This window comes from Narcine bancroftii, chromosome 2 (genome assembly GCF_036971445.1).
Source record: "Narcine bancroftii isolate sNarBan1 chromosome 2, sNarBan1.hap1, whole genome shotgun sequence".
Classification (NCBI taxonomy): Eukaryota; Metazoa; Chordata; class Chondrichthyes; order Torpediniformes; family Narcinidae; genus Narcine; species Narcine bancroftii.
The window spans coordinates 372,449,020-372,461,509 of record NC_091470.1 but is presented as its reverse complement, the minus strand read 5'-3'; the positions used below and the strand labels follow the sequence as shown (position 1 = coordinate 372,461,509).

At 44.3% G+C, this 12,490-nt stretch overlaps 1 protein-coding gene across 2 annotated transcripts in view; it reads left to right on the top strand.

The window, feature by feature from the left end:
- Positions 1 to 12,490, top strand: part of LOC138755883 (ATP-binding cassette sub-family F member 2) — a 74,323-nt gene that overhangs the window by 36,737 nt on the left and 25,096 nt on the right. For both annotated transcript variants that reach the window (XM_069922641.1, XM_069922640.1), the window contains exons 10-11: positions 776 to 886; positions 9,294 to 9,356. In XM_069922641.1, coding sequence (XP_069778742.1) covers positions 776 to 886; positions 9,294 to 9,356 — 174 coding nt within the window. The remainder of the gene's footprint in view (positions 1 to 775; positions 887 to 9,293; positions 9,357 to 12,490) is intronic.

The window sequence follows — 12,490 nt, the reverse complement described above, 5'->3', positions numbered from 1 at the left end:
TGCATGAGATTTGTACCTGTTCACTCATTCCACAGCTATAAGTGGTTTCCTGAGTCTCGGCTTTGTTTGACTAGGGAATCCCAAATTTGATTTGTTTTGTCATTCCAATTAACCACTCTTGTCAGTTTATTAAGAGCTCTTTCTATATACCAACTGTTTTGTTCACCCACATCCATTGTTCCTGGCTTGGTTTCTGCTGGTGAAGTCTCAACAAGCCTGTTTAATTGATGTTTCCCACAGAGTAGCATAGCGGTTAGCGCACTGCCGTTACAGCGCCAGCGATTGGGATCGGGGTTCGAATCCAGCGCTGTGTGTAAGGAGTTTGTATGTTCTCCCCGTGTCTACGTAGGTTTTTCCCCAGGGGCTCTGGTTTCCTCCCACCTTCCAAAAGCATACCAGGGGTTGTAGTTAATTGGGTGGCATGGGCTTGTGGGCTGAAATGGCCTGTTACTGTGCTGTATGTCTAAATTTAAACTTGTAAATCCTGGTACCAGGAGTGCCTTGTTTAAAATTCTCATCCAGTACACAAGGGACTAAAATCAAACATGTTAACTACTTGAGGTGGATGGTGTGGGTTAAAGAAATAATGTAACAATATCAATTCAGTTTTTTCCTTTCCTAATGTTCCTAGACCTGCTGAGTTCCTCCAGCAGATTGATTTTTGCATGGTGTGGTGAAATGTTGATTGAGCTGAAAATTCAATCCTGGATCCACAAGCAGAGATGAGCATTTTTGGCACAAAAGGGTGTACTGATGGTGTTTAATTCTCTTTCAGCCATTGATCTACAAGAACCTGGAATTTGGTATTGATTTGGATACCAGGGTGGCTCTGGTTGGGCCCAATGGAGCAGGGAAGTCAACGTTACTCAAACTGCTGGCAGGCGATGTAAGTATGATTTAAGGACAAGTACTTGGCACATAGGATGCTAGTGATCGGTACCCTCTGGAGCAAAATGGCCAACTTATTAAGACTCTTGCTTGCAGACTGAGTCTCCTGGTTCCAGATGCAGATACCAGCTCTGCACAAAATTCTCAAGGAGTTTTGTATTTCAATAAACTCACTGCTTTATCAGAACCTAAAAGGTCTGGTGCTATAATCATCTCCAATAGTTCAGACCTCCAAAGCTCGATCCAATGAGCTTGTTCAAGTGTTTAACTCCTTCCTTGGGTCTGGAGATGAAGCAGCATGTTCAAAGACCATTCCAGCCCATGAAACCTGTGCCACCCAATTAACCCCCGTCTGTTTTTTGGAGGATGGGAGGGACCAGGAGGAAACCCCCACGGCCACAGGGAGAGCGTGCAAACTCCTTACAGGCAGTGCAATATTCTGGACGTGCTTTTACCAGTATAATTGAAGGAAACTAATACGAAGGCACTTGGGTTCCCCCTAACTAGCAACGTTTAAATATTCTGCTTTTTTGCTTTTCCTGCCAAAGAGATGATCTCACATTTTCCTACACCATCTCACCTGTTGTGTCCTTTAGTTTGTCTGCTTGAGGCTCCTCTCGCTTTGTGTGGTAAGTCAACCTGGGGATGTAACCTGCCTAATGCCCTTGTGCAAGTGGAATCCCAGCAATGCTTGTGCAAGTGGAATCCCAGCAATACTTTCATTGTGTGTTCTCCCCATGTCTCTCCAGGGGCTCTGGTTTCCTCCCACCATTCAAAACAGATTGGGTGGTGTCGGTCAATTGGGTGTAATTAGGTTGCACAGGCTTGTGAGCCGAAAAGGCCTATTACCGTGGTGTATTGCCTACATTTATTTTTAATTTAAAATCCATGCTGAGTCACCCATCCTATTAGTATTTCTCACGTGTCATGTTGTCAATTGATGGTGTATTTTCCTGTCTGCTGACCTCAGGCTTGACTGGTCTAGAAGTGTTTTCCGTAATGGCTCCTTAATTAGTGGAGTTGTATTTGGGATCTTCTGTCCTCAACCCTGTGTAATGGCCACTAATCCAGTCAACTCCTTCAGAATAATTTTTGCTCCTCTACTTTTCTGTTCATTAACCACCCTCTGATTCCATCATCGTGCCCTTAAGTGTTAGGGTTAGTTGCTGTAAATTTGTGATGATACAAAATTATTGGCTATTAATAAACATTAGAGCATAAGAGATAGGAGCAGGAGTCGACCATCCGGCCCATCGGGCCTGCTCTCCCACCCGATGTGATCATGGCTGATTTGTGGTAGGCTCATCTCCACCTACCTGCCGACTCCTCATATTCCCTAACTGTGAGGAAATCTTTCCAGCCTTGTCTTAAATATATTGACTGAGGTCAACTCCACTGCTTCAATAAAGCTTTTCTTGACATTAATTTGCTCATTTCTCATGGGTGTATAGTTGATTGGAATAGCCTTGGTGGAGCGTGAGATTTAGTAAAGTGAAAGAAATCTGCACCGATTGTCAAATCGTCGAGTTATCTGCCAAGGGTAAAGAGACCTCGTGTATTTGCTGTTTCTCAACCAATTCATTAACTAACAGATGGAGTTGGTTTGATTTGGCATCGTGGTAGACACAGACATGGTGGGCTGAAGGGCCTGTTCCTGTGCTGCTTTTTTTTTAAACTTATTTTGGTTCAGGTTCTCCCTGATCTCTTCTTCATTTAGAGGAGAAACTCCAGGTGGTCAATCCCAAGCTTCTGGATCATTGTCCATTCAGTGCCAGTGTAGTGCAGGTTGATCAGTCGGCACATATCTGCCCCCTTCCATCAATGGACCTGGTATAGTTACAATTTGAGGGCCTGGAACCTCCAGTGGGATTGCAGCAGCGTTAACTGGTGGGTTGGTGGGAGGTTTGCCAGAAGTTGGGTAGCTGGCCAATGTTTTTCTTACTTTATCTTGCATACGAACTGATAACAGAAATAGGTCTATTCTTGAGTATGTTTTATGTCTACCCGAATAATATGAATATTCCTTTTCCTTTGGGTGTTGTTTCCTCCATATATCCAAAAGTTGCATTTCTTGCATCGATTTAATTATAAATTTGGTTACTTTGTTCTTTCTGTTAATTTTTTCCCCAGTTTTATCCATATTTGAATCCAAATTAAGGTTGAAATCCCCTCCTATTAATATGTTCCCTTGCGTGTCTGCTATCTTCAAAAAAAATATCTTGCATAAATTTTTGATCTTCTTCGTTAGGTGAATATACATTGAGTAAATTCCAAAACTCCGAATATATCTGACATTTTATCATTACATACCTCCCTGCTGGATCTATTATTTTGTCTTCTATTTTAATTGGCACATTTTTACTGATTAATATAGCTACTCCTCTTGCTTTTGAATTATACGACGCTGCTGTTACGTGTCCTACCCAATCTCTCTTTAATTTCTTGTGCTCCACTTCAGTTAAGTGTGATTCTTGCACAAATGCTATATCAATTTTTTCTTTTTTCAGTAAATTTAGCAGTTTCTTCCTTTTGATTTGGTTATGTATTCCGTTAATATTTAAAGTCATATAGTTCAACGTAGCCATTTCATACTTTGTTTATCTTCCCTTTCTGTTTCTCCATCATCACCTTTCCTTCTTATCCATTTCTGCTTTCTTGTTTTGAACACTTTATAAGACAACATTTCTAAAACATCAAACATTTTCCTTATTCTCCTATTTAAAACTTCTTTAACCCCATTCTCCCCTCCCCCTCCTGAGTTGCCCTTTATCTCTTGTCGGGCAACCACATCTCCCCTCTCCATTTGGATTTGCGAATTCACTCGCAAGCGTCAACTGATTTTGCAGTGACCGTAACTCCTCCCCACCCAGCCCCCCACAGAAAAGATTTCAATTTTCATATGTAACAAAGGTCACTCTTTTAATTCCCTCCTTTTTCCCTCTATTCCCTTTCATTCCCTTATTAATTCTTATCTATACTCTATATATTTTCCTCTAAATACGGATACACTCATGTATACACATATATCTTTCTTTGGCTTGGCTTCGCGGACGAAGATTTATGGAGGGGGTAAAAAGTCCACATCAGCTGCAGGCTCGTTTGTGGCTGACAAGTCCGATGCGGGACAGGCAGACACGATTGCAGCGGTTGCAGGGGAAAATTGGTGGGTTGGGGTTGGGTGTTGGGTTTTTCCTCCTTTGCCTTTTGTCAGTGAGGTGGGCTCTGCGGTCTTCTTCAAAGGAGGTTGCTGCCCGCCAAACTGTGAGGCGCCAAGATGCACGGTTTGAGGCGTTATCAGCCCACTGGCGGTGGTCAATGTGGCAGGCACCAAGAGATTTCTTTAGGCAGTCCTTGTACCTTTTCTTTGGTGCACCTCTGTCACGGTGGCCAGTGGAGAGCTCGCCATATAACACGATCTTGGGAAGGCGATGGTCCTCCATTCTGGAGACGTGACCCATCCAGCGCAGCTGGATCTTCAGCAGCGTGGACTCGATGCTGTCGACCTCTGCCATCTCGAGTACTTCGACGTTAGGGATGTAAGCGCTCCAATGGATGTTGAGGATGGAGCGGAGACAACGCTGGTGGAAGCGTTCTAGGAGCCGTAGGTGGTGCCGGCAGAGGACCCATGATTCGGAGCCGAACAGGAGTGTGGGTATGACAACGGCTCTGTATACACTTATCTTTGTGAGGTTTTTCAGTTGGTTGTTTTTCCAGACTCTTTTGTGTAGTCTTCCAAAGGCGCTATTTGCCTTGGCGAGTCTGTTGTCTATCTCACGATATATATATATATATACATATACACACATACATATAGTTCGTGGTCATTTTTACTCTCATTACATGTCTTCATCTCTCTGCTTGTTTTGTAGTTGTTCTGTAAATTTTCGTGCTTCCTCTGGATCCGAGAATAGTCTGTTTTGTTGCCTGGGAATAACTATTTTAAGTACTGCTGGGTACTTTAACATAAATTTATATCCTTTTTTCCATAGGATCGTTTTTGCTGTATTGAACTCCTTCCTCTTCTTCAGGAATTCAAAACTTATGTCTGGATAGAAAAAAAATTTTTGACCTTTGTATTCCAGTGGCTTTTTGTCTTCTCTTATTTTCTTCATTGCTTTCTCCAATATATTTTCTCTTGTTGTATATCTTAAAAATTTTACTAAAATGGATCTTGGTTTTTGCTGCGGTTGTGGTTTCTGGGCTAATGTTCTATGTGCCCTCTCTATTTCCATTTCTTCCTGTAATTCAGGTCTTCCTAGGACCCTGGGGATCCAATCTTTTATAAATTCTCTCATATTCTTGCCTTCTTCATCTTCCTTAAGGCCCACTATCTTTATATTATTTCTTCTATTATAGTTTTCCATTATATCTATCTTCTGAGCTAACAGCTCATGTGCCTCTTTAACTTTTTTATTAGATTCTTCTAATTTCTCTTTTAAGTCCTCTACTTCCATTTCTACGATTATTTCTCGTTCTTCCACATTATCCACTCTTTTTCCTATCTCTGATGACCATTTCTATTTTATTCATTTTTTCTTCTGCATTCTTAATTCTTTTTATCTCATTAAATTCTTGTAATTGCCATTCTTTCACTGATTCCATATATTCTTTAAAAAAAAGATATATCCATTGTCTTGCCTTTCTCTTCTTCTTCCATTTCTCTGTTCTTCTTCTTCTTCTGGGTTGACCATCTGTTGTTTCCTTGTTTTCTTTTTGCTCTCTTCTTTCTTGTTGTCGTTATTTTCTATGTTCTGCTCCTGTTGCTATGTTGCAGGTGTCTCTCTCAGGTGTGGAGATCGACTCCGCAGCTGTTCCCCCCTCCCGTCAGTGTGTTTTTTTTTCATGAGCGGTTGCGCACTTTTACTCGGCTCCGCGAGCCATTTTTGTAGTCCCGAACTCGGGACTTCCACTGACCTTAGGGAGCGGGCTTCGCTCTCCACGGTGGGCCTCCTCGGACAGGTAAGGCCTTCACCACCTTCTTCCGACGTTCTTTCATCTTCTCTTCTTCCTGTTGTTTTCGACTTTTCTCTCTTTGCTGCCATTTTCTTCTCATCTTTACTTTTACATTGCTTTAATTTTTGTTCTTGTACCTTTGTGTTTTGTGCTTTTTTTTTCAACTTTTCCGGAGAGGGCTGGAATTCCCTGACCGGCCACTACCCCATCACGTGACTCCTCCGGTAGCTGGCCAATGTGATGAGTGAATTGTGCTTTGTAGGAACATTGTGGTTCTAGAAAATCAATTTTTTTTTTGTAAGCTGGTTAATATTTTGATCATGAAACATTGGACAAAACTTGCATGTTGCCATCTTGTACAACTACGAGGCTGGCAGACAGTGAACTTGTATGGATCTTGAGCTTTTCTGTCCCCAACTGGTAAAGCAAGAGAACGCCGGCTGCTCGTTGAAGTTAATAACAACCCGAGCAATTCAATGGAGTGGACAACGAGTATTTGATGCTTCTCTTAAAAATAAATCCTCACAGCAACTTGTTTATAACTGCATTACTGATTGATATGGCCTGTGATACGGATTTTAAACCCCCCCCACTTTCCCCTGCAGTTAAATGCTGAAGAAAGACTCTGGTTGTAAGTTTTCTCTTTTCTTGGTTCACCCCTGTTTTCTCTCCCCACTTTGCTGGGCAATCATGATCTCTTGCTCCTCATTTCAATTATGTGAGTCTAGGCTCCGTTAAGTTATTTGAACTGGGGATAGAGGCACCTTCAGTTCTAGCAATCTCTTTCTCTTCGTAATTTCTGTCCTGACTGGTGAATGACCAAGTTCACAGAGCTCCACAGATTGAATTGCTTCTGATCATGGGTACAGCAAAGCCCTTGGATGAAGAAACTTCTTTCCATCTGTCCTCAAAGGCTGATCCATGTCTGGTACACCCTGCCCCCACCCCTCCTTCCCAACAAAATTAATTCTGTCTTGCTGGCTCTCTTACTCATGCCTGCCTTGAATTGTTTCAGTGAGATCATTCTGGTGCCTATTCATGAGGATTATTCTTGTAACCACCCTCAATCGCAGTAAACATTTCCAACTCGAGATAAACTATACACAGACCTTTACTATAAACCAGTGGTTCTCAACCTTTTTCTTTCCACTCACATGCCACCTTAAGTAGTCCCTTACTAATCACAGAGCACCTATGACATCTGGTGCCCCAGCTACTCTGTGGTTAGTAAAGAATTACTTGTGGTATGTGAGTGGGGGAAAGAATAGGTTAAGAACCACTGCTAGAAACCTACCAACTCTCACAGCTACCTTGATTATACCTCCTACCTAGTTCTCGCAAGGACTCCATCCTTTACTCAGTTTGTCTGTCTCTGCTGCACCTGTTCTCAAGTGAGCGTTTCTGTTCCACCAGTATATTAGAAATGTCCTGATTCAGGAAGAGTGGCTTCCCCTCTGTGGTTCACGAAATTCCCAATTTCATTTCCTGGACTTGTGCCCTCTTTTTTTCCTCCCCTCCCCAAAAATCTCTCACAAGCGATAGACAAGGCGATGTTGTACTTTGCCCGTGACGACCATCTCATGCTGCTGGCTGTCTGCTGTTTCAACGTTCCTTCCCATTCCCACACTAACCTGTCATCAGAACCTAAGAAATAGTAGGAGTCGGCCATGCGGCCCAACAAGCCTGCTCCGCCATTCAGTCAGATCATCCCTGCTTTCTCCATTGACAGAATGAGGCTAAAGACAAGAACATACCAGTAACTTCGGATTCCAACTGGGTAGTCTACAAACTAAATGGTGCAGAGACTAACATAACCACCACCACCAACCCCACCCCCCGCTTTACTCCCTTCTTCCCCCAGTTCCTCAAATGTCACCCAGCTTCATCCCTTTTATGCTCTTTTTATCACACCCCAGCAAGTGCAGCCTCTGTCTCTACCTTCGCCCATCTGGTTGAACCTGCCTCCACTTTTTTCTCCTTGTCTTGTTATGGGCCCAGAGGACCCCAAAACCCAGCGGCAATAGAAATTCACCAAGACAAATGGTTTCTTAAACAAAAGTTGCTTTTGATTAAGTTTTTTCAAAGGGCTCCCGGAGCCTGGATTTCCTGGCATTTTAAACGACATCTGTTGTGAAGTGCTTGTATGTGACCTACACTTAAAAAAACCTGCCACAATTTATCTCCTTTAAAACCTATCGATATACAATATAAAATATAACAATCTGACACAGTCTGTCTTTACCTTTTACCCATCAGCTACTCTGTCCCTCCCCACACAAACCACTGGTGAGACCTCACTTGTACTGAATAGTTTTGAGAAAAGACATGCTGGCGTTGGAGAGGATTCAGAAAAAAATGAACTGGAATGATACAAGGGTTAGCATATGAGGAGCACTTGTTGGCTCTTGAACCTGCTCACTTTGGAGTACAGAAAGATGAGGGGGTTCTCATAGAGGCATTTTGAATGCTAAAGACTTGGCCAAAGTAGATGTGACAAGGATGTTTCCCATGGAGGGCGAGTCCAGGACAAGAGGGCATCATTTTGGGATAAAAGAGGGTCAATTTAAAACAGAAGCAGAAAATTTTATTTTGTCAGAGGGTCATGAGTCTGTGGAACAAATTGCCACAGGCGGCTGTGGAAGCAAGGTCGTAGGGTGTATTTCAGGCAGAAATTGACAGGAATTTGATTAGTCAGGAACATCAAGGGTTCCAGGGAGAAGGCCAGGCAGTGGGGCTCAGTTGGGAGGATGAATTGACTCGTGATTAGAATGGCAAACCAGACTCAGTGGGCCGTTGAGTCTTCTTCTGCTCCTGTATATTTTCATCTTCTGGTTCCACCTGCCAGTCCTTGCCTCATTCTCAACCCTGATGGTGGAATGTCGGCCATCCCATTCACACAAGTTCTGTTTGACAAGTTGAGCTTTGCCAGAAGCTTTTTTTTGCTCCAAATAACAGCATCCACAATCTCTTGTCTCGTTCCCAGGAACAATTATTCATTCAGAGGAATTCTGATTTCACCCAGCAACCTGCTGAAGGTTTTTGTGTGATGCATCCAATGGTTTGTGAAGTTTTATTGGCTGTGGCGGGGTAGTAAAATACAAATGGAGTTTTGGAATGGGATATTGTAGAGCATTTGGGTGCTATTTTCTTTATCATTTCTGGCCCAAGGGGACTGCAAAAGTTGAAAGTGTCCCCATTCCTTGTGCTTGATTGGCTCCAGATTGAATCGGTCTTGGCAATGGTGAGAATCCTGTCCCATGTCGCATTGGGCCCTTGATGCCTTCGAAACTTGCACAGCAATTGCAGTGGACAAAGGTATCATCAGTTCTGTAGGAGGTGTAATTATTGCTATTCCAGCAACACCAACCTTGCACCTTGTGAGGTGCTTATGACTGAACTTCTGCCTTGTGCAATCCTCGATCTACTGACCATGTTATGTGCTCTTCCTGTAGCTTTTGCCTTGTGATGGAATGATCCGAAAGCACTCTCATGTCAAGATCGGACGATATCATCAGGTAACGTGCCAACCTCCTTGAATCCTGCAACTTCCATGGTAAAAGGTGGGCAATGAAGGGAGCCTCCACTATGCAAACCTACTTGCAGGGTGTTGGTCTATGACTGGTCAGTTGAAGGGAACATATTATTACTGCATGATTAATGCTTTGGAGTTGACACTCGTGCTGGAAGGATGTAGTGAGCTGGGATGGAACGCAGTGGGTCGACCCTGCACCGCGATCATGTGACAGTCAGAACTTTCTTCAGTGAACCAAGTGTGATCCAAGGAGAGGTTTGTATCCCTCTTGACTGAGATGGGTCAATTCACATAATTCCCATGGCTACAAGAGGGGATCTGGCTGCCCAGCGTGGGGTCAGAGGGGAAAGGGGTCTGGCTACCCAGCACATGCTCAAGGAGGCGGGGGGAGAGGAAAGGATCTGGATGCCTGGCAGGGGGTCGGGAGGGAAGGGGAAAGGGGCATGGCTGCCTGGTGTGGGGAGGAGGTGTGGGGAAAGGGAAGGGGTCCAGTTGCCCATCGGTGGAGGAGGGGGTCTGGCTACCCATGGGGGGGTGGGGAAAGAGGCATGGCTGCCCAGCGGGGGGTCGGGGTTGAAGGGGAATGGGTCTGGCTGTCTAGTGTGGATGGTGGGGAAAGGGGAAGGGTCCTGGCTGTCCAGGGTGGGGAGAGGAAGGGGAATGAGTCCAGCTACCTGGCAACAGTTTGTGGGGGGGGAGGAAGAAGAAGGGATCCGGTTGCCCAAGGTGGGGGGTGGCCTGGCTGCCCAGTGACGATTGGGGGGGAGAAGGGGGCATGGATCTGGCAGCCTGGTGGGAGCAAGAGGGGTCTGGCTTCCTCCTGGTACCACCAAATCTTTCCCACCTAGACCAAGAAATGCTGGCAATTTGCCTGGATGGTACAGTGCCAACAACATCTAGGAAGCATAATCACTCAAGAGGGAGGACTATGCTTAATTGGTAGTGCAGCCCAAAGATTTATTTCTCTGTCACTGGGTGGTCCATGTTGTGTGTACTTTTACAAAATGGATGGATGGCTAGGCTTGCCTACTTTAACCTGACTCTCCCATTGAGTAGGGCATTGAGTCTAAGAGCAAGGAGATCACGTTACACCGAGATACAACTCTGGTTAGGTTGCACTTGGAATACTGTGTGTAATTCTGGTTGCCTCATTACAGAAAGGGTGCAGAGCCTTTGGAATGGTACAGGAGAGTTACCAGGATACTGTCTGGATTAGAGGGTCAAAGGCAGACTGGACACTTTAGATTTCTAAAATTGAGAATTGAGAGATATTGTTAGGGTGGACCTACAAGTCTTTTTCCCAGGCGAGAGAGATTTGAAAATGCAGCCAAGACTCTGATGAGGGGGTTGGAGTATGATGGGTGATTTCTTAGATGTATATAAAATCAAGAGAGGAATAGATTGGGTGAACAAAGTTTTGCCCAGAATGGGGAAATCAGTTACCAGAGGACACAGTTTAAGGTGGGGGGGAGATTTCACTGGAACCTGATGGGTAACATTTTTGAAGAGGCTGGTATAGTACAGGCTGCTAGAGGAGGTGGTTAAGGCAGGTAATATTGTAACGTTAAGAAACATTTAGATACATGGAGAGGATGGGTTGAGAGAGATGGGCCAAACACAGGCTGGTGGAGCTAGTTGCAGTTGATGTTGGGAAAGTTGGGCCAAAGGGCCTGTTTCCACACTGGATGACTGGCCACTGCACCTTACACTTTCAGGGGTGGGTATCAGGATATCAGTGATACTTTTGCACATCAGTAGTTCCCAGTTTATCAGTTTTTCACACTTTGTGCACCAAATTGAGTGACCCATTTCCATCTTCCCTGTTCACTACTCACTCAGCTTTTACATACACATTTTAAGCCTGTCTTTCTGTGTTTGCAAACAAACCCATTTGTGTCAAGAAGTTTGGAATCTGTTGTCTCTTGCTTTTCTTTTTGAAAGAAATTACCTTTGGCTTAGTTTTTTGTGACCTTTGGATCTGGAATCTGTATTGAACTGTTAAGACTTGTGCAGAATGGATTGGAATCCCAGCAAGGGTACCAGGGATGAGTGCTGAATCAATCATTTGTCGTTGAATGGCATTTGCAAGTTTTTTTTTTGCAGGAGTGACCTTGTTTTTGAAAACTAAATGTTGTTTCGTGTTGGGTGGAGGGAAGGAAGTGTGTGACGATAATGTGACGCTATGGTGAGTGATTTTCATGGTGGTTGAGTTCAAATGGTCAGAGAAGGGTCACATCATCTATGGATCAGATGGACTGGAGCCAGAGGGGAGGGGAATCTTTCCACATGGGGTTACTTCATCCTACTGCTGTAGTCTACTGCAAGCTCTGACAGGATTGGCCAAGGCTCCCATTCCTTGTCTTTTGTCACTCATAAGAGGGAGCGGGTGGTTTTCAGTGTAGATCCTGCATGGGTGACTGTGGGGGCTGGTGCTCTCTGTCTGAACTGTGTTTGGGCCAATCAAATCACTAGAGAGGCAGGTGCAACTTTCATTTAAATGTGGGGGTGGACAGGTGGAAGGGCAATCCCAGCTGGGAGAAATCCAGAGGAAGTGACAGGAATGGATTATCAAGTTGTTGGGACGAGTGCACAAAGTTGGATGCCGGAAAGAAAAACTGGTGGTAAGATGTGGGATGGTGCCATGATAGAAATGCAGGCACAGATCTACTGGAATGTTGTCAGGACTGACTGGCTTGAATTATAAGGTTAGTCTTGATAGGCCGGGACCTTTTCCCCTGGAGCTGAGGAGGATGAGTTATGTTGGAGGTTTATAAAATCTTCAGGGGATTAGAGAAGGTAAATCAGGCTTTTTTTCCCCCAAGGGTAGGAGAATCAAAAACTAGAAGGCATTGATTTAAGGTGAGGGGGGGAAAGATTTAGAGAGGACTTGAAGGGGTACATTCGCACAGAGGGTGGTGATGACTGAAATGCTTAAAACACATTTAGATGGGTACATGGATAGGAAAAGTTCAGAGATGTGGTCAGCACAGATAAGATGGGTCAATGGGCCTGTGTTTCTGTGGGGAATGGCATTAAGATTGCTAAGTCCCCGGGCCTGGGCCTGTTGCTGTGCTCAGACTACATGCTACGATGTCTAACGGACAAATTTAGATGTGC